The sequence below is a fragment of the Halyomorpha halys genome, unplaced genomic scaffold, assembly GCF_000696795.3.
Source record: "Halyomorpha halys isolate HHAL.00 unplaced genomic scaffold, Hhal_1.1 Scaffold434.1, whole genome shotgun sequence".
Classification (NCBI taxonomy): Eukaryota; Metazoa; Arthropoda; class Insecta; order Hemiptera; family Pentatomidae; genus Halyomorpha; species Halyomorpha halys.
Genome location: NW_027114127.1, coordinates 1,212,901 through 1,235,586, shown reverse-complemented (window position 1 = coordinate 1,235,586; position 22,686 = coordinate 1,212,901). Strand labels below are relative to the sequence as shown.

Sequence of the window (22,686 nt, the reverse complement as noted above, 5' to 3'; positions counted from 1 at the left end):
TATATTTCCAAGTGGAGTTCTTAATAACTGTCTTCTATTTGGGATACGTCAAAATATAGTCTCCCCTCCCAAAAATTATTAAGAACGTTAACAAATAGTATTGCGTGGTACTAATTTAGTGAGTGAAACTGTAATGTAAAATACTTTGTATTTTAAGTATTTGTTGACTTGAACAACAAAGTTTACAGAATAAAATGTAACTATAAAATATTATATGGAGATATGAAAAAATATTGTGTCATGTGATACGATAATGTATTTAGTCAGGGTACTAAAATAAGTATTAGTCATAAAATATGTTGAACATTTTAAAATCGTGACTTATATTATTATTATCGCCCTCACTAGATAGTCGGACTATCTTAGTGGATCATGGAAACTATCAGAATTACTATCATAAGTTACTCGGAAAATAAACCAATAAATGTTTTGTGTTGAATTTGACAAATCATATTGATTTCAACATGTTCTACAGATTGTTTTTTTTTTTTTAATAATTTATTTATTGATATTTACAACTGTATACACATATATACAACAAGTAAATTTTCTGTAGGTGACATAGTGACATGATAAAAACATGTGGAGAATCTACCCACTGATAGAACTCCAATTACATTTCTAGAGGAGAAGATCTCGAGGCCATCTTCTTTTCAAAGGCCAAGGTAGTATACATAAGTAATAATCATAAGTATAAGTAACAATTATTAATAAGTAATAATCCTCCTAGGCGTCTAAAATTGTAAAATTCTTAATGTAAGTGACCAATTATACTTTTCTAGCCTCCTCTTCTCCCTAGATATGAAAATTATTATGATATAAAAGATTACTAATCACAAATTATGAATTTATAATCCATAATCTTCCTGTTTCAAATAGCACTTTCTTTATTAAATTCTCGAATGACCTTTACGTAGGTCCTTTTGATAAAATCCTTGATATCCTATCTACCAACACCGCCTCTACGGTATCATTCATTGTGGAATGAACGATCATTATCCTTTCCTTGACCTCCTCAAAACAAGAAAGTATTACAACACTATATATTCTCATTAGTAAACCAAACTGATCTAATCCGTCGGACATTCCCAACATCCTTACAATACAAAATAATGCAGCTACCATATCCACAGTTGTCTTTCTCTCTCCCATCCCTATGTCCACAAAACTATGACTAACCTTATCAAATAAAGCTTAGCTAATAACTTCTCCTTTCACTTATTACTTAATTTCTCCTACCTTTACAACAGACAAAATTATTAACAGTAGCATCAAAATTATCGCAGTAGCTAAACTTTCATTTTGGAAAGAGGTCAACCTATCCAACTATACAACAACAAGTTATTGATGTTGTTATTCGTTGGGCTTTAAGGCGTAAAACCCAATGGTCATCAGCAAATCATTGTTGAGAAATTTATAACATAATATTTTCTATGCTAACGTACGTTATTATTGAAATAGTATAAAGAATAGGTTTATATACTTTTCGGTAACTGGTTGGAATAAGTAAAAATATTTAGTGATTTCGGAGAGGGTCAATCGTTTTCTCCTCTCCACTTTGACTTACGTACGCAGCTAATTAAGAACTACAAAAATTGTTTCTCTTCTGCTTTGGTCTCCCCGAACCTCTATACCCTACTGGAGATAAATCATCACTAAGTATCCCCTTTCCTCCTGATTACATTAAAATATCCTTACCTTCAACTCACTTTCAAATCCCACAACAAACCTTCTAACGTCTACACACGTCTAAAAAATCCTATTAATGATAAAGACAACCCCTATTTTTTATACGTCCTTTGTTGCACTATCGACCATAATTAGCAAAAACAATAAGCTCCTTAAAGATCACATAACCCAGCATAAATATTCAATTTTCTCCAAAAATCCTACTGCCTCTAAACTTTCTGAACACTCTTTATTCCTAAACCATTTCTTTGATTTTGATAAGGCTTCCTTCCTAGCTACCATCACTAATGTTGATAGATAAACGACTCACAGAATAGATTTTGTTCCGTTTAAACTTAATAGGTATTCTTTTTTATTAATGGTAAATGTTGAGGCGAACTACACCTCCATTACTTTGTTTTACTTTCTTAGTTCAGCTACATTTCGGGGCTTTCCTACCCATCTCTCGAACATAAAAATTCGGCGATACTTATAATATATTAATAAATCTATTACAACGATTACTATTAAAATGTTTATAATTTGATATATACAAAATCTTGCCAAATTTTTGTATTGTGGTAGTCCAAAAATATCACATTTTCAATGTTTTTACATCTCGGGTGATTCTTCCCAGTCCTCGGGAACATATAAATTCCACAATAAGGGAAATCAATTTGGTAGCAATGGTTTCCTGGATGTTCTCAATAACCAAAGGTTATAATGAGAGGATTTGATATCAATAATAACATATTTACCAAATTCTTGTTGGTGGAGACCCGTAAACATTTTTATATGTTCACTCAAACTCTTTTGAGCTCTTGAGTACTAGAGCTTCTTCAGAAACCATGCGACAAACTAGGTAATTTCGAAGCCATGAATCAAAAATTCTCAAAGGTATACCGTTCTCCACTCCAAGTCTTCCCCTCTAGACTTTTATAGCCATTTGAACTAAATATTCTGATTCTGTAAATGCTAATAAGTAAATGCTCTTACCAGATCATCTTGGCTTCAACAACTCATTACCACACCATTAAAACAGTTAATAATCAGCAAAGTATTACATACTACAAAAATTAAAAATCGGCTGAAGATTGAATTGAAATCCATTACGAAAAACATTTTAACCTTGGTTTGTTGACAAATAGTGAGTAAAAATGATACGACTTTTCCCTTTCATGTAGTTAGTCTTATTGCTATAAATAATATACAACGTGGGTTAGACTTTTAGATTTAAATAATTTAAAGATCCATAAGTGTTGTTATTTTTTTGAAGAGGCGTTTATTTAACCGGTGAACAATTTTCGCAAAGCATCCAAATAATCTGACCTACTTGTATAAATATGATTTACCGAAATTCTAATTATTTTAATTGATATTAATGTGTAATATTGTTACTCAATTACAAAGTTCCTTGGAAGTTGGTCCATGTTTATTAGTACAGGTTGTTTTGATTTTTCTTTCATCAAATTGTTGCACATTTTACCAAAAACCTTTTTATGTTTTACATAAATTTTTGCTCACTATAAATTTATAATGTACCGTAATTTACATATTTTTTATTGAAATTAAGGTAGATATTTTGAGATTAAGGTACGATATTGAGAGATATTATAGCAAGTATACATTGAGTATACAATTGTTTCTCAAATAACTTAATTCTAGGTAATATTCAGTGAAGATATGTCGCTGAATATTTGACGGAAATCGATGGGAGGTTTAAGCATTCGTATTTTTTATAATCATTAAAAATAGCATACAGACTGTTCATAAAAAAAGGACGTTATTTCTAACTGAATATACATTTAAAAAAATCAAACGTTGAACACTCACTTGCTGTGTCGTATCCCATTACCTGGTGTAAACTAAATTCAAATAATTTATTGCTTTCAGAACAAGGTATGAAGATAAACTAACTCCATATCGTGGAGGATTTTCCGTGTTTACATTTATATTAAGCTGTTATAATCTGCTTAAAGGAAATGATAGTTAATAAATACCTCAGGTAGGTGTCAATGAGATCGATGTGTACTATATATTTTTTGAAGCTATGTTCCCTATTTTATATTCGTCTCTATCATGAAACAAAATGGATAAGTGCTGGTAGTTTTAGTTTGTGTACTTGTATTTATGGACTAATACGGCTTTCATTATGAAACAGGCCCCTGGATCTCTGATAGTCGTCCCTATCATGAAACAAAATGTATAAGTGCTCGTACTTTTAGTATGTGTACTTGTATTTATGGACTAATACGGCCTTCATTATGAAACAGGCCCCTGGATCTCTGATAGCCGTCCCCATCATGAAACAAAATGTATAAGTGCTCGTACTTTTAGTATGTGTACTTGTATTTATGGACTAATACAATAGTAAAGCTGAAAGCTAATAAGCTTTATACAGCTTATAATAAGCTTTATATAATACCTTTATACATTTTGTTTCATGATGGGGACGACTATCAAAGATCCAGGGGCCTGCTTCATAATGAAAACCGTATTAGTCCATAAATACAAGTACACAAACTAAAACTACAAGCACTTATACATTTTGTTTCATGATGGGGACGGCTATCAGAGATCCAGGGGCCTGTTTCATAATGAAAGCCGTATTAGTCCATAAATACAAGGCCCCTGGATCTCTGATAGCCGTCCCCATCATGAAACAAAAAGTATAAGTGCTTGTACTTTTAGTTTGTGTACTTGTATTTATGGACTAATACCTATTAGCTTTCATTATAAAACAGGCCCTCTGGTGGAACTATAAATGAAATATATCTATAACAGTGGATTTCGAAGTGGGTACCTTAAGCGTATGTCAGTGTGGACGTAACGAATGCCACGTTTATTACAGAAAATACAACTTAAAAATATAATAATAAAGGCCTAGAGAACCCCAACGACTGATGCCGAGACCACCAATCGCTGTCTGCAGATATCTACCCAATGACTTCTGTCCAAACGCTATTGCACAAGATCAGTCTTGACGCAAACCTCTACAACCAACAACGTTTTGGTCTACCCCTCAGACGTTAACTTGTCGGGTTAGTGTTTATTAACTTTCTAAGAATACTTTTTTTTTATCCTCCTCCATTGCCATTTCTGGCATACAGAGTGCGGCAGCAATGGTGTAGTACGCTGGGGTTTGCGGATGCGACTGCTACCAAAAATCCACAATTTTTTTTAAAATTTAAAATAAAACTTTCTAATAATATGTTTGTTACAAATCTCCACAACCCTACAATCCCAATTATTCACCGCAGTGCTATCTTGTGAATTGTATTTACCGAGTGTAAGCCTTCTAAATTGTATATATTAATATACACATATATGAATATATGTTTACACTAATATAAACTATTTAATGTAATATATCTTTCATGTTTCTAGAAAATAGAAAAACAAAAGATTCAAAGCTCTTAAGTCGACCACTTCGCCACTTACAAAGAGCCATTTTCTAGGGGGTGTTTTTTAAATGAATAGTTGAAAGAAACACAATGATGTGCAAGGTCTAATCCATGGACTTAGTTCTTTTCTTTGCGTTCTGTATCCGCCTCTCTCTTTTTTTTCTTTCTAATACCTCCGTTTTATTTATCAGCATATAACCGTAAAATATAATACAAATACAAATACTTATTAAGAATTGTGTGCCTAGTGAGACCGTAAACACGGAATCTACATTTAGGATAATCAAAAACGTCAAATCCATCCAGCACAGTAGCGAATCCACGAGAGCATAAATAAAAAGAGACTGAGTTTAAAATATAAATTGTCAGGAATCTAAATAGTGTATAATAAATCAAGGAACTACTAAGAGATAATAGAATTAAGATTGTTATCGTTAATACTCTGGCATTGGGGTTCTACAAGAATCCATGCCTCCTCCAACAACATCAATCAATCTCCACGATCTCTTACTCACCTCCCCCCTCTATCTTTGAACATTCAATCAAATCAACATAAAATAAAGGAGCAAAAATGTTGTAAAAATTATACAGTGAAAGAAAGAGAAAGGGAAAAATTATAATGACGGTTTATAAAAAATAATAATGAAAAGGATGGAAAGGAACAACCAAAGAAATTAAGTGATATTTAATTAAGTTTAATATATATGGTTGAGAAGTCGCACAGAATAAGTTACTTTTTGTTTCATAGATAAAGTTCGGTTGTGGATAATTAATGCTAATAAAATATAGGTGATCAATAGGTATGATAAATACATTTTATGACAAATGCATACCTAATGGCAAGACAGATCCTGAAAAATTAACGATTTAAAAATCAGTTTTTTTATGCAAAAATGGGACGGAAGTGACAGTTCTACTCTTTGTATACCAAAATCATATACTTACATTCTCAAAATAATTTAATCACCAATTCATACATCTGAAAAATGATGTAAACTGAATTATCGGACTGAGCAAGTGGCCATCTGTGAAGCATCGAGGCACATGATGATAGGCACATGAGCAAGCGCATCCCATCAACTTGATAACATTCAAAATTTACGAGGAAGGAACCAATTACTAATAAATGACAGAATAATTCTTCAGTTTAATTGTTCATTCGATAGCTGTTGAAATGTCCGGGAAAACACAAAGCATAGTATTTATTAATTTATCTTTCTGTAAATAAACAAAAAAAACAAATCGAAGCAAACAAGGGCTACAAAAATATAACCAACGATAATACATTTGTTCCCTTAGGGTTAATAAATTTCATTACAATCAGCATGGTTATTTATTTTTCGTTGATTTCAAGGAGGCTTTCGATAAAATAAACCGAGAATTACTGTTTTATACGTTAAATACTATCCATCTTCCAACCAAAGTTTTAGAAATATCACGAAGATCTGTATAAAACCACAACCTTCTAAGTATGGACCAAAGATGGTCTTTCTCGATCATATAATGCGGAAGTAGCCTAAGGCAAGGCTGCTTGCTAAGCCTACTAATTTTTTCTGTGTTTATAAATTATTTAATGGAATGAGTTGCAGGAGGAATTTCTATAGGTGGTAAAAAAAATTAATATACCAGTGTATGATGATGTAGTTTTGGTCTAGAACAATCCACTAATATTAAGGAAATGATTAGATACCTATTGTGAAATGTGGAAATTTTATTAATCTCGAGCTTCAAATCCTCCTCTACATCATCCAGCGACGTACTCTTTTCCGTTTTCGATCTGATTTGCCATAAACCATCTTTTTGGGTATCCTTTCATCGGGCATACTCTCAACGTGTCCTAACCATCTTATTCTTGCTCTTTTGACTAAAGCCACGCTCCCGTGACTAAAGCTAGGTTCCCCGAATAGATCCATCAGCTCATCATTCCTTCTTCTTTTCCAAATTCCACTCTCCGAAACTCCTCCCCACATCCTTCTCAATGTTTTTCTCTACCAGGAGTTGAGCATCTGTTCTGCTTTTCTTGTCAAGGGTCATCTTTCTCCCCCATATATCACTACTGGCCTTACTATGGTTTTGTAAATGACCACTCTCATTCTTTTAGAGAGAGCCCTAAACTGCAATATTTTTTGCCGCGAGAAATAACAGCTATTTCCTGCTATATTGGTCTCTATTTCGCTCTCTACTTTGTTGTCACTTGTGACCAGGCTTCTCAGGTACTTAAAATGGTTTACAGAACTGAAGCTGTGGTCTCTGAACGTCACTTTGCTATTCTCTTCCTTATCCTCTGTTGAGTTTTTCATGTACACCATCTTGTCTGCATTCACCTTAAGGCCCAATCCATATGCTACTTCTTCCAATTTCTGAAATGTTCCTTTTAATGTTGCTCGGGTTCTTGCAGCAATGACTACATCATCTGCATATGCTAAATGTTGAGACAATCGATTGTAAATGGCCCCTCCAGGATTAGTTATAATTGAAACTGTCGTTTAAAGTCTACGAATAGCAGATGTAGTAGGTCTATGTTATACTCATAGCACTTTTGCATAGCACATTGCCTGCCTCAGGGTCAATATCTAGTCAACTGTCGACCTACCTGGCCGGAACCCTCCTTGATATTCTCCTATAATATTTTCCGTGAAATAAGACACTCCTTTATGTAGACGTACTGCCAGTATTTTATTGGTTTTGCTTAGTAGAGCAATGCCTGTATAATTATCACATGTCATTTTGCCTCGCTTTTTGTGTATAGGACATATTTCTACTCTTGTCCAATCTTCGGGCATTTTTTCTTCCGTCCATTTCTCCCAAATGAAATAATAAATTTCTTCCCACAAATCACAGCCATCATATTTTATCATCTCTGGAGTGATCACATGCAAACCTGGTGACTTATTCATCATTTTTCATTGATTTAATAATGTCGATTATTTCTTCCTTCTCAGGAGCTTATATAGAAATAGTTTACAGTTATAAATACCTAGTGTAATTATATAGGAAAGTTTATCTATTGACGATCATTTTAAAGCAAAGCTCAGGATAAGTAAAAACGTAATATTATATATATAAGCATATATTTAGTATTGAATATTGAATACATAATTAAACTGATACAAATAGGTCATCTACACCTCCCATATATAATAGCTAAATTAATCATTGAAAAGAACCTTTAGATCCATAATATGGATGATGAAAATAAGAAAAAAAAGGAAGAAAGTTGGACATTTCATTCGCAAAAAGGAGACTACTATAGAAGTTGCAAATACATTAAATAATGCACTATAAAGAATTAATCAAGAGAAAATAAATTAATAAATCACAAAAGTATTAGCATAATACTACAGAATTTATGCGGGATTAAGTTGCAAGTGGGATATTTTCAGGAGAAAGAGAACAATTTCTACTTTATTCAGCTAATTTTTAAACCAAGAGGTGAGCTCCTAAATCTAAATTACCAACTATGGCAGGATAAACGGTCAAACTGCTTCTTATGTAACATGACTGCATCGGGACATACGTTTCATTTTATGTCAAGTTGTCCAATATTGAATGCATTTAAAGTATCATTTTTAGGAAACAACAACTGAATTTATTGGAAACCGTAATAATTCTGAACGGCCTAGATCATAAAAAATTATTTCCTAATTTAAAAACAAGTGTTAACAATAGAAATGAGTTAGTGAAAGAATTTAATTTTGAATAAATCAAACTATATAAGACTATAAGTTTGTAAGTATATGTTTATTTTGTATCTTTAAACGAACACTCAGTGTCATGGATTATATATTATAATAATATTATTAGACTTGTGCACTTTTGATGTATCATCTTTCGTGGGTACAACCCAAAGAGGTATGTTTTCAACCTAGCTGGTCAAAAGTCGATTTTTCCAAATACTATTAAGGTGTTGGAAATATGTTTTTTTCGGAAAACAATATGTATGATATATGTATCATAATATTAAACGCTTTTATTAATTTATCTATAATTAAATATATAGATTTTCTGGATACTAGATATTAAAGTTACAAATTTATCAGGAAAGATCCATTAGACGCTATCTCAATTATAACTTAATGCCAACCGGATCAAGGGATTAGACCTTATCTCAGAGGATTTCTTGTTCACTTACCTATGAGCGAGGCTTTCCGAGGTTTGTTGTTCAGAAATTAAGGCGTAAAACCTACCAATATTTTATTTATTTAGTCTTCAATTATATATATGAAAAAATAGATAAATGAAAAATATATAATATAATCATAATAAAAAAAGGAAAAAAATAGGACAGACAACAAAAAATAAATAAATACAAAAAGGAAAGAAAAAAAATATATATACACAGTCCTTGTTTTTCAGACAAGACATAATCTTATTTAAATATGTTTGCCCATATCCCAAGGTCTCTGATACATTGGCCCCCCATGGGATATACCCAGTTCATTTATTCTTCTAATGTAAAAAACACACTCTGGGTAGATCTACTTTGTAATTAAGTGAAGTTGTGTGAACCTTGTGTGAACTAGTTTTAGGCGTGTCAATACAACCTCTTCTCTGCGGTTGCCGCGACTACAACTGTTCCATGCTTTAACATTTTTCTTAATCACCTTCAATTTATTTTGCGGACTGCTGCCCCACAGTACCTTCCACTCCCGTAATAGGGCCTCTCTTGGAGCTCCGAGACTGTCAAGAAAGCTGTTGATCCGCTTCTTTTGCTGCCCTATCAGCCATTTCGATAAATCGAATCCCAATATGCCTAGGTGGCCAGAATAATAACAATAATAATTTATTAATTTGTTTATGGGAGAACCAAACATACACTTGACTAGGTGACCAGATCAAGTGTATAATTTTTCCAGTATCGTTCAAAATTATTATAAGTTCTAAAACAGAATGAAGTTCCGGGTGTTCTGGATACGTGCGCTCCGAGGCTTTGAGGGCACTCAGCGAGTCTGCAATAATCACCACATTTTTTATATTATTATTATAAATAAGTTATTATTACTTTTATTTCGACTTGTGCACTTTTGATGACTCAGCATTTGTGGGTTCTAAGGAGTGAGGTATTTAGTTTTATTTTCTATAATTTAGTTGTTAGTTTTTCAAAACTATTACTATAATTTTCGTTTGTATTTCCCTCGGATTCCAATGGAGACACCTGCCCTAGCCCGCTCACCTTTATCCACTCCACTCCAAATGTGGACCCAATTCTTTCCTGTCCTCTTCCTTTCACCTTTGTTTCCGTCGAAACGAGTATGTCGAGATTCTACATCTCCAACTCAGCGAAAACTTTGGCTTTTTTATTCGACGTTCCAGATTCCAATTTGTAATGTCCTTTTCCGTTTCCAGGTCCGTTTACCAATGTTTCCATCCGGCTTCATCTTTTTCTGACTTATTTTAGCTAGCTAATTTTTCTACTATCAAGGTGCTGGTCTGGTAGATAACCCCAACCTGGAGGAACAGGAGGTTTTTTGCCGGGGTCACCTTCCCTTAGACTGGTTGCCATCCCTGACTTACGTGTCTTGCCTGCAGGGGAGGCTGCACTTATTTAGAGGCGGTACACACTCGCCTCGTCACAGTGTCATCATTGAGCTCTTGGGATACTTGCGAAAGTGGTCGCGCCACCAACCACCCTCCCCCTACCCTGATGACGATGCCGTTCTCGGTTCAAGGCTTCTTATTCGATATATTCACAGCTGACCTGTTGAGCTGACAGGCCATCCTGCTATTCTTGAACTTTACACATAGCTTTTATAGACCTAGAACAGGCTTATGACAGTGTACCAAGGCATAAGAAGTGGGAATCTCTTAAGAGTGCGGGTATTACTATTGCCTCAATAAATGGAGTGAGGAGTCTGTACAGCTGAGACTGAAGCTTGGCTCTTACTAGTCTGAGACTTCTGGGGGAACAACCAGGAAAACGGAGAAGAGGAAGACTTGTGTAAGGACTGCGTGGGGGAGGACATGGCCGGTAGGGAACTTGAGGAGGAAGATTGGTGGGATAGAAAGAAGTGGAGGGACGCTCTGACCTAGACAGGCAACCCATTGAGGGAAAAACCTGCAAAAGTAAAGTATTACTATAATTGATAAGCTATTAAATATAAATATTAATTGATTATGAAAAACCAAGAATGTCAGTGAAGCATTAAACTAGCACAGGACCTGTAGCTAATGAATGATATGTGGAGGGCCTTGGATTAGTTTTGTGAAAAAATAAAAAGCATACTTATGCTTAACAAGCCATCGATTTTATGAGAGAAAATTAAGAGATATAACTAAGTAGGTGAGGTTACTTGAGCGATGGAGTACCTTTACTAACCTTTTACATGCATTAATGCCGAAAATGGATTTTCCCCGCTGCAGTAAGTAATCATTAAAGACAAGTGAATTCCACAGAAATTTATGGATATATTTCCAACCATTGATAGTGTAAAATATTCATTATTACATTTTTCAAATCTCTAAATTTAAAAATTTAGAAGATTAGATTTAAAAGATAGAAATATTGAAAGACGTGCTTAAGTATTTCACAATGGTTCGTTATTTGAATTAATTATTTTATTACATCTGTAAATTACGAATAATAAAATATCTGGTTTGTCCTCTCCCTAATTTTTTAGCCGCTTTGAGCTCGAAGTCCTGTAAGAAAATTGTCTATATCTTCAATTATACGAGTCGAATTATGATCTGCGTTAGCAATATAATTATTTAAAATTTGGTTTTTAAGCGAATGTCCGAAAATTAAAGTATAGTGTAGAAGGTTTAGTTTTTGAGTTATTCCAAAAACTGACAAAAAAGTGGACTGGTTATCATAGAAAGTCGTCCAAATATCTTCTAAGATAAAGGTATAGTCTGGAAAATTGAATATGTCTTATCTTTGCTACTAACAGTCAGAGTTCGAATGAATTTCTTTTCAAAGAATTATTCATCATGAAAAACAATATACCAAAACTAAATATGAAGCATTTTTTTTTGTTTCTTAATTACGGGGAGGAAACTTGAAGAACGTTAAGCAGAAGACTTTAGGTAAGTTTTAACAAAATCGATCAACTACTTGAGTGATAATTACATATTTTATTCTATTTGTGGTAAGTTTTAGAAAAACTGATTACTAAATACAGAGGAGTTATCCTTTTTCTTAAATGAACGACCTATAGCCATGGTAATTATTTAATAAGTAGCCATTTTGAAACAACAAAGTGGATGGTAATGATGAGTCCCGAGGATCTTCGTCAGATGACCTGTGATTTTGGTTGGTATTTATGTTCCCTGAACCATTGAAATCACTCGAAGTTTCTAATTTGACCTGTTGGAGAAATATGATTCTTCCTCAGTTTCCAGAAGACATTGTAGAAGGTGAAGAGGCAGAAGAAGACGTTTTGTCGTTTGACAGTGATGGCCCTATCTTTCTAGAAGAAGGTACAGAGATGATGGAAATAGATAGGATTTTTCTCATTTCCAAATTAATTACATACAAGCTTGGGTAATTTGTATCCGAGTAATGATACAGTTTATTTCTTACCTATCCGTTATTTCTTTATTGTTTGAACTATTGTTTATTTTAAAATAATCTTCTTGAATTTGTGGCTTTTTGAACAATTTGTTGGATCGAATAATACTGAGAACTACCATTCAGGCAATAGTGGTTTTATTCACCCTAACAAATTATTACTTATTTAAGAATATCGATTAACATATAACTTAATAAAATCAAAGAATAACGAATACATTTACTTATTATTTATATAATATTAATGCTATTTATTCACTTTTTTTTATTACCACTGCCATTTTACAATTTAAGAAGGAAATTGTCTAGCCGGAAGTGTCGCTTTATGTGATTAATTTTACAATTTTTAACTTTTTTTTTTTAATATACCTCTATCTTTTAATATAAATTAAACTTCTCACATCAATCTACAGTTAAGTATCATTTAATATCAGCTAGGTATTGTTCTGATTGAAATAGTCATAGTGACTAAAGGATGATCCCATTCACAACGGAGCTTATTAAGGTGACGGTTTTAACTCTCGGTCGCCACGGCAACAAAAAAAGTTAATATAACTGTCATCATGGATAAAAAAGAGTATGACCTGTTTATCTTCCACTCTTGAACCCATCTGCTTAATCATGTTCAAATTTAATCAACACCTATAGGATCTATGTCATGAACAGAGAAGCCAAGAGAGACAGCCTTACTCCAGAGGAATAGAAGTCTCCTATATCAGTTCAGATTACAATTACAACATTCTTATTAACTCCATGTAAGCTTGAGCTCCTACGGTGTGTTTAACACCCTCTTTTTGGTTTGAGTTTCACTTTTGAAGGAGACTAGGGTAGGCCACAACAACCCCCTGTTGAGATCAAACTAATTAACCTCCCCATCGTCAGAAATCTAATATCCTACAATTTATGAGCGTATTCAGAGGGAGCAGCTATCTTCACTCCTCCCCTCCAGAACTGAAAAAATATTAATTTAATAAAAATCAATTTTTTTTTATTAAGCAAATACTAATTTTAATCACTGCGACAATTACATATAATTTTCTTAAAATTTTGGTTTCATTCTCCTTTTCTGTGCTTAAATGTCACAACTTGATTGACAATGTCTTGCCCCCTTGTTGTTTTGATTCTTGGCACACCCTTGTTACAATTCGTTACCTCTCGTTTGTACGTACAAGCCGAAATCCATAAACTAACAAACTACCTCTGCCCCATTATCTCTAATATTAATGTTTCTTCCTCTAAATCTAGTAAATTCCTTCTTCTTTCCCTTTAAATACTTAGCAACAATAATCTCAATATTGTAGGTTTATTACTGGGTGAATTTGCAAGTAATTAATCAGTTCCTGTGAAAAACTCTTCATTATAATATAAACAACCATTTGAGGCCATCGCTGCATTATTAGGTACTCTACAACACAAATAGATTACAACTATGCCAGTTATCTTATACCTCTATTTGTTAAAACGATGAAACGTCCATTAGCAACTATATTTAAAATATATATATTTTCTTTCTCCTTTATTAAATAGATAAATAGCAAAATTGATATATATCTAAATACATACATATGTATTAAAATATATTTACATTACTTACTACTATATTAGAATTTATACATATTCATTCTGCAGGATATACCTTAATTCAAGTCTTGCTAAAATAATGTTTTTGGATTTCTCCTCATTTTTTATATGTGAAATTTTATTTATTAATTTGTTTAAAAACAAACTGACGGCAATAATGATTATTTTGACTATTCTACCTATGACTAATTATGGAGACTCGTTTAATTATGAAATATAAGGATAATTTTGTTGAGATAATTGTTTTAAATAAATTTTTTTTTTTTTATAATCGAACTTATAGATATTACAATCTGTCACACCGTTGTGGGCAATAGGTAATAGTGTTGAATGATTACATACTTAATAAAATAAAATAAGAATGAAAAATAAATAAATAAATGTAAAAAAAATACACGAAAATAAATAAAATCTCTCTTAAAATATATACAAACAGAAGGATAAAAAAAATGAACATAATAAAACTATGTGCATGAAAAAAAAAAAAAATAAATAAAATCTCTCTTAAAATATATACAAACAGAAGGATAAAAAAAATGAACATAATAAAACTATGTGCATGAAAAAAAAAAAAAAATAAAATAATGATAAAAATAAAAGTATCTCTAGTCATATTTACACTCCTACATACAATTTTTACACAATCGACCTGAGCCCACTCTATCCTCCTGATATGTAATGGGAGGCACCAGCTGGAATTATTAGCGTTAAGTAATTTATTTTGTCGGCATGCCAAAGGAACCGCTGGGCCTAGGCAAAAACTCGATCAGCAAAGCATCTAAAGTAATGTACAGAGATATAAAGATAACAGAGGGTATGCATCCCCTGGGGACGATTGACCGTGTAGGCAGAGATAAACAAATAAACAGCCCTCATCTAACACGTGAGCACTCTAAAAACCTCGGGAAAATACATAAAGAAGAAAGCCGCCTTAATTTAAACATGAAAGGTAGGAAAAAGACCGACTTTCGCCGAAGGTCATTGGAATAAACCCCCTCTGAACATAGAAAAACCAATCAAAGAACATAAATCAAAAGAAGGAGGAGTCAGAAGGAGAGGGAAGAAAATAAGCAAAAACAGGAACAGAGTGGGGACAGTCTGACAGTTGGACACAGGCTGGGAGAGATGGAGACTTGAGATACAGTCTGGGAGATGGACACTTGAAGGCAGTCTGAGGGAAGATCAGGGGAATACCAGTTCGAGGAGGAAGTCATCCTTCGCAGGGATTAAGCAACGGCCGCCGGGAGGCTGAGGAGCATAGCGAATATGGGCGCTCTGCCGCGACAACTGCCAAGCCGACCGACGTATTAAAATAAGTAAGACCTTTTCTGTTGTAATTTGAATGGCAATAACAAAATTGAAAACATAGAGTCAGTATAAATATCAAAGATCCCAACTAGTACTTCTCAATACATAATATAATAATTAAAGTATAAGGAAACAAGTCTACCATGCTCTCTCATAATATTATTCTTACTAATGTATATATGTTTGTAAATATAAAATATGTAACAATGACTTTACTTTATAATAATTAATCCCTGCATGCCACCTCATATATAATAGCATAGTAAATTGGTGAACACGATACCGTTGGAAAGGAACTCCAATGATTAATTATAGATATTCATATCTAGCATACCATGGCGAGGGAGTCCATATGGTATCTAGTGTTTAAATTAAATCTAGCGCATACTTTTTCAGTCGGTTCCCATGAGGAATCGATAGAGATACATAATACAAATACATAGAATATAAATACAAATACATTAATAAATGAATAAATTTCAATATAATACGTGTACGGGGAACCCCTAGTCGGATTTAGAAACCCCGAAGCCCCGTACACGGCACTCCACGTGTGAGACGTAGAGGATAGCTCGTAAGATCCCAGCGTATCCCTCTCGCCGCATCAGTGTTAATGAGCCAGTGGAGGCTGAGCAAGTGCGCTAAATAAAATATTGTTGTTGTTGATCAATAGTATTGTTGATTGTATATTATAAATTGTGTTGTAGAGTACCTGATGATGGGGTGATGACCCAAAAACGTTGTTTATATTATTGCATATTAAAATAATGGTATTTAATAAGGAAGAGTTTTTCACTACTACTCATAAAAGCAACAATAATCATTTTAATAAATCAACAAAACATTAAAACTCCGAGAACAGTCTGTTTCTTTTCGCATTACGGAAAGCTTCATCTTAATTTTAACTTGTGTACTTGATAAATTTAAATAAACTAAAAATGAAGTGGGAGGTAAAATTGATTCAAAATAGATTGAGCTGTTTATCGGTGATGCTCCTAGAAAGAGAAGTACTTAAAGAAATAGATTTTAAAGAAGTAATTCATAATTTTGCTAAAGAAAAAAAAACAAATAAATATTCAATATTTTTTAAAATTATGTGTGTTATATTTTATATATTAAATTAAGTTATGATTTCAACTAGCTTGTAGTTTATTTCTGTTGATAAACCAAGTGTTAAGAAAATGAATTCTTTAATCTAGAAGACCCTCTCATTTTAAAATACCAGGGGTACCCCCACTTAGTCGAATACACCTAGTCTGATTATGATTGGCTATATAGCCAGGTCTATCAACTGAATGTCATACGAAATTTATGTTGAAAAACAAAAGGACCTAACACTAAAATAAAACTGACTTAAAAGATTTTTCAGTTCGATTGTTGTTTAAATCGCAGGAAAAAATATGAAACATAATATTTATTTGACCTCTTTTCAGTAAAAAAACAAAAGTTGGGAAAGATATTGCAAGAAACAATACCTCCACAAAAGTAACTGTAATTGGAATGCAGAAAGTATAGGTTTGTTGTTTTATTTAACAGAACAGTAATGGTAATCAGTAATAATTTCTTGATAAGGTTATCAAACATCTAAATTAAAAAAATCCTTTCAAATAATAACCTATAAAATGTTTTAGTCTCATTTATTGCCCAGAATTTTCAAGTAACAAGTCAAAAACAATAATTTGGCTAAAGTAACAATTTTATTTTGAATTACTGAAGGTAGAAAAATTTCGTATTCATTTTAGAAATAAAAAAAACAAAACATTTTTGCTTTGATTTGAAAATTTGATCTCGAACCTACTTTTTCAAACCTTCATTGCACAATTACAATACATGAATAATCATTGTTAAAATTTTTAGCTTTCCTACGCTTTGGGAATGACTTCCTTAGTAAACGGTCTATCAAACACAAAATTAATTTTTCAAATCGGACTGGTAGTTCTTGAAATGATTGCGTTCAAACAAATTTTTGAGCTTTAAACATTATGGCAGATACTCTACATAGAAATTGTAGACGAAGTAAATTTGGTGCATGAGTATACAACAATATTCCGATGCAGCTTTTCTCCTGAAATTCGCTTAAAATGATCGAAATAACACAAGGCGAAAGGCTGATAACAGAAGTCGTGGTTGGGTGTTTTTCAAAATACGAAAATGTATTGAAAAAAATGATCGAAATAACACAAGGCGAAAGGCTGATAACAGAAGTCGTGGTTGGGTGTTTTTCAAAATACGAAAATGTATTGAAAAAAAAACAGAAAAATTTTAAATGTTACAAAGTGGTCGAGTTTGGTGTCATTTTCTGTGAGAGTTGTTTCATAAAACTGAAAGATGTCATTGTCAAATCGATTATATCCTTGACCAACATTTTACATATGAAAATTTTAAATTTCACTTAATTTAAAAAAAAAAAACTTATATTATTCAAACTGGTAATACTTGGTATCGTTTTCCATGTAATTTAGATCGTAGAAAGGCCCATCATTATCGAATTTAGGCAGCGTATGGGGCTCAATATAAAAAGAGTAAGTATATTATTTCTGAATTATTACTGTGGACTATTAAATGCCATTAAACGATGGACCACATATCTTTTCAAAAGTTGTGTGTACAAGAGATTATTAGAAACCTGTTCTCAAGACGAGTGGAGTGGATCGGGGAATGGAAAAGATGAAGAGGATACGGAAAAATTAAATCAATTTTTTTCTAACAACTTATTTGTCGAGCAATATTTTACAAAATATATCCAATGGTTGGTTCTATGGTAGAAAAAATTGTAAGATCCTATCTCCTTCACCTTAACGTAAATGGTAACATTTACTAATGGTAACATTTATTAATGAATGCATTCTTTGAAGAATTTTCATAGTCAAATTAAAGATTGTTTAATACCGCTTGCTACAGGTGTATTTAAGAAAACTTCTCATTTCATAGAAAGCTCAAAGAGAAAGACATCTCAAAACATACCACGAAAGACCTTGAGCGCAGTAAAGATGTACTGACGGTTCATCAAATATTCAACTTGGCAATTCAGAGGGTTTATGACTTGCAGAAGTTATGCAAATATGAATTTATGCGGTACCCTAAAGATTAGTCGGAGGGATGTGAATATGTGAGAAAATTTAGTAAATCCCAACTTATAACAGCTTTGAAAAACAACGCCGACTGTATGCATAAATATGACTTTAAAGTTGAGCTACCAAGTTCGTAGTGCAGATTCTTGACGGTATGGCAATCGTACATTAACTTGTCAAAATTCTCAAGTTTTTTAAAGTTTGGAGGAGGCTTATTGCGATATATAAAGTCGCATAATGGCAACAACTCTACACATACTAACATTGTTTTTGATAGGTATCATGCTCTTATCGACAAAATATCTGGAAACGCAATAACAAGACACGAACTTTGAACCAGAGTTGATAAAAATTCTATGTCCATCAAAAATACGACGGAGCTCTTACTGCTTTGACACAAGTTAATTAAATAAAAAAGAAATCGTTAGATACTAAAATAGTTTGTGCAAAAACATTTTCAATCATCACCAATCAGGAAGAAAACAGTGGAGTTCTGCATACCACTGTGTGTCGAAGAACATGCATGCAAGAACATAGTTAGATGATGTTTTTATGACACCTTCCTTGTTAGTTTGTGAATTTTCTTTACCTTTCATGTTTACGTCACTTCGTGTTTTTCTCAACCTTGAGTTGGTTTTCATGGAAATCCCCCTTCAAAATTTAACAACCAAAGTTTTAATGATAAACAGCACAGTTATCACTGGAGGGCCCCCTTGCTCTAAACGATCCAACCGACTATACACTAGATAAAAGAGACGTTTTTGCATTACTAATAATGTGTAGGTCAGTTCCCCAAAAAACAGTAGGTGGACTCTCCCCTCCCCCCCCCAAAAAAAAGCATTCTGGATTCACCCTTGACAGTTATCTTCACGAGTAATCAGAAATGGTATACCACAAAATTATACATCCGAAATTACATGGAAGACGATACTAAACACGACCTGTTTGGGAAGCTTGTTTTTTTTTTTTCAAAACTACGGGCTATTTTAAATTTTTAACTGTAAAATTTTGGACTAAAGGTGACTAGAATCGATTTGACAATGACAGCTTTCAATTCTGAGACACAATTTTCGTATAAAACGACCAGTTTACAACAATGTCAATTTTTTTGTTTGTAATTAAATTTTTGAATTTTTAAAATCAAAACTTTAAGGCAACCATAGGTTTCTGGTTATTTCGATTATAATAGACAGATTTCAGAAGAGAAACCGCTTCGGAATATTTTTCATATTCATGCCATATCTACCTGATCTATTGAGGTTGGTTGATTGATTTGCAGGAAATTTTATGCTTTCTTAGTAATTGATAGATGAGTAAGCATACGAATGTGGATTCTGAATCAGGACAAATATTACATACATATGCTTATTTTTTTAATTTTCTTAATATATGACCTAACTGGTTCATGCACTACAGCAAGAATTTACACAACAGACTTAAATTAAATTAATAAAATAATTTAAATTAATTTATGTTAAGTAATTTTTTTTTTATTTAATGATTAAAGGATTATAATCAGCGTTGAGCCGCCAATTTTATGGCATTAAAGAAATGAAGGCTATGTGCATTTTTGGTGAATAACTATTTTAGGGAAATCGATCTTTTCCTTACGTTTTAAAACTATATTTTCGTTAATAAAACCCACTGTACTTTTTGGGAAATGAAAACATATACAATTAATTGTCTCTCATGCAATTATTTTTCCAAATATATTCAACAATTAGTGTTGCAACATTAAGACCATATATTATACTGTAAATTTATATGAGTATGTATGTGTTGTGTGTGTTTCGACCCACCTTGGAGATTGGCCATGAATACAAAAGAGTTGGTAGCATAACGTCAAGAAATATCAGCCCTGAAAGTGTCCATGGCAGACTCGACTGCCCCCGACGGATGCTGGGCTGCAACTAAAACCATCGATCTACGGGTAGCCATAGCAACAGCCGCCTTATCTGTTACGACCTCTCTCAGCCAAAGGCTACATCCCTTCAATTTTAAACTTATCTGCCATACTTAAACATTCCAATAAACCGTGGTATCTTAAACTTATTTTGAAATGAAGTTTTTGGCTTCACCGTAGCCTTTAGGACTGGTTTAATCGATTTTTGAAAGAATGCTTAGAAAATTTTGATTTAGCACAGCCTTTTAAATTTTATTAACTGTAAATTAAATATTCAATATCCACTGGAAATTAAATCTTCGATATTGTTCAAATTAGATAACTGGAAATTAAGTCACCCATTCAAAGTTAATTATATGGTTTTGTAGAAACAATTAAATTTGGAATCACTTGAAACTCGCAGAGAAAACAGTGTGACCTAGGCCCTGTTTCATAATAAAGTACAAACTAATCCGTCTTGTAGTTTGTATTGGTACAATTTCACTGACTTATACAATTCTGGCAGATACTTTTTTGCATTTAAACTCATATAATATCACTTATAGTCATCCCCGTCATGAAAAAAAATTTGTTTGTACTTTATTAAGAAACAGGCCCCTGGTATTCCTACAGGAATTATTAAATTTTAAAATTAACTGCCCGGAACTTTCAAGAGTCGTTAATTTTAATATACTTTCTCATAACGTGAGATATTCAGATGTGTTTAATGTTCCGTTATAATAAAATTGTTCTGTAATTAATATGTCCTATTCTATTGATAGCGGAATAATAGGTATAAATATTTCACTATAGCTATTATTCTCCTACCAGTAGGATTCAAACGAAAGCAAACTATTTTTGATGATTTTTGAATAATTGTGTACATCTAAACATTAAATAAAAGTTATAAGTTGATTTTTTATTACTATACTATCAAGTTTTCTATAATATTGTAGATTGATTATCTATGTTTCTTATGTTATTAGGCGTTCTAAAAGTTCATAATCATATTTTATTTATGCTTCTTATTATTTACCTATTATATTGAATAAATGGCAAGGGGAAGTTATGCTATCGTGAAAATTTCTAATTCAAGCTATCGATGGGTATAAACGTTTTGTGGTCTCCTTGAGTCCAAATAACCCAATCTCTCAAAATAGTTTGGATGTGTGTTTTGAACAATCTTGCTAAGACAAAAAAGAAGGAACTTAAGTTACAAATATCAGGCGGTGGCATGCTTGGCAATAGAAACTTTTTCGTAAAATCAGCTGACCGGAAGTACTTCATTATACTTCGAATTTTTCAAAAACAGCTCAAATGATTTGGATTTGACTCGTATATCAATGTAATACTAAATGAACTAACTTACCTCTAAAGTACTTTTCCAATTGTATATTAGAAATAAATAACCAGTTCTCATTGTAGGCAGTAATAAGCGATAGATATATAGTACTACAATATTTACATTCCAATAAAAGATAGTATCAGAGTCAATTGAAATTATTTTTAATTCAGAATACTTTCATCAAGAGTAAATTGGTAAAACGGAGTGAATGGTAATAAATAGCACGGTTTCGTTATAAAGCATCGCTTATTTTTAAAAAGAAATAAAATTGAAAAATGGTGAAATAAAGGGGAACGTAAATTGGCAAAGTAATCCACCTACTTAACGATAAAAATTCATAGACAACCCATAAATTCAGCTTTACTCTTTTTTATGGGATAATAGGTTATTTAATTATCCAGAAATATAATGCCAGTATAGGTATATTTGCGCAATATACCGCTAAAATTACTTAAAACAAGACTATAGCAATGTATTTACACCTAATTAATAGAATTTTAAAATATATAATCATTTTGATCGAGTCTGGCATCCAGGTCTGCTCTATAAACTTCGTCAATTCCTACCCCCAACATATTTCCTTATAATCCGCTCCTACCTCACTGATAGAACCTTTAAAGTAAATCATAACCTAGCCTACTCATCTCTCTATTCTCACTCCACCAGTGTTCTTCAAGGTAGTACCTTATCTTTATACGGTACAACTGATGTCCCAACCCACCCTAACACAGTCCTAACAACATACGATGATGACACATGTATACTTTCTGTAAACAACGACCCAACTAATGCATCACAAACACTACAGGCACACATAACATCTATTGAATAATCGTGTAAAAACTGGAGAATCAAAATAAATCCTGACAAATCCCACCAGATGACCTTTACCCTCCGTCGTAAACCTCTGCCCTCCTGTC

The 22,686-nt window shown here is 32.7% G+C and overlaps 1 protein-coding gene across 2 annotated transcripts in view; it reads right to left on the bottom strand.

Annotated features, from left to right (window-relative positions):
* Positions 1-20,461, bottom strand: part of LOC112210385 (uncharacterized) — a 57,696-nt gene extending 37,235 nt beyond the window's left edge. Inside the window, exon 1 of one of the 2 annotated variants that reach the window (XM_067051375.1) lies at positions 20,339-20,461. In XM_067051375.1, coding sequence (XP_066907476.1) covers positions 20,339-20,354 — 16 coding nt within the window. In that variant the 5' untranslated portion in view covers positions 20,355-20,461. Of the gene's footprint in view, positions 1-3,501; positions 3,562-20,338 lie in introns of those variants that run through there. The other variant, XM_067051374.1, reaches the window with a different exon arrangement.
* Positions 20,462-22,686: the final 2,225 nt, after the last annotated feature.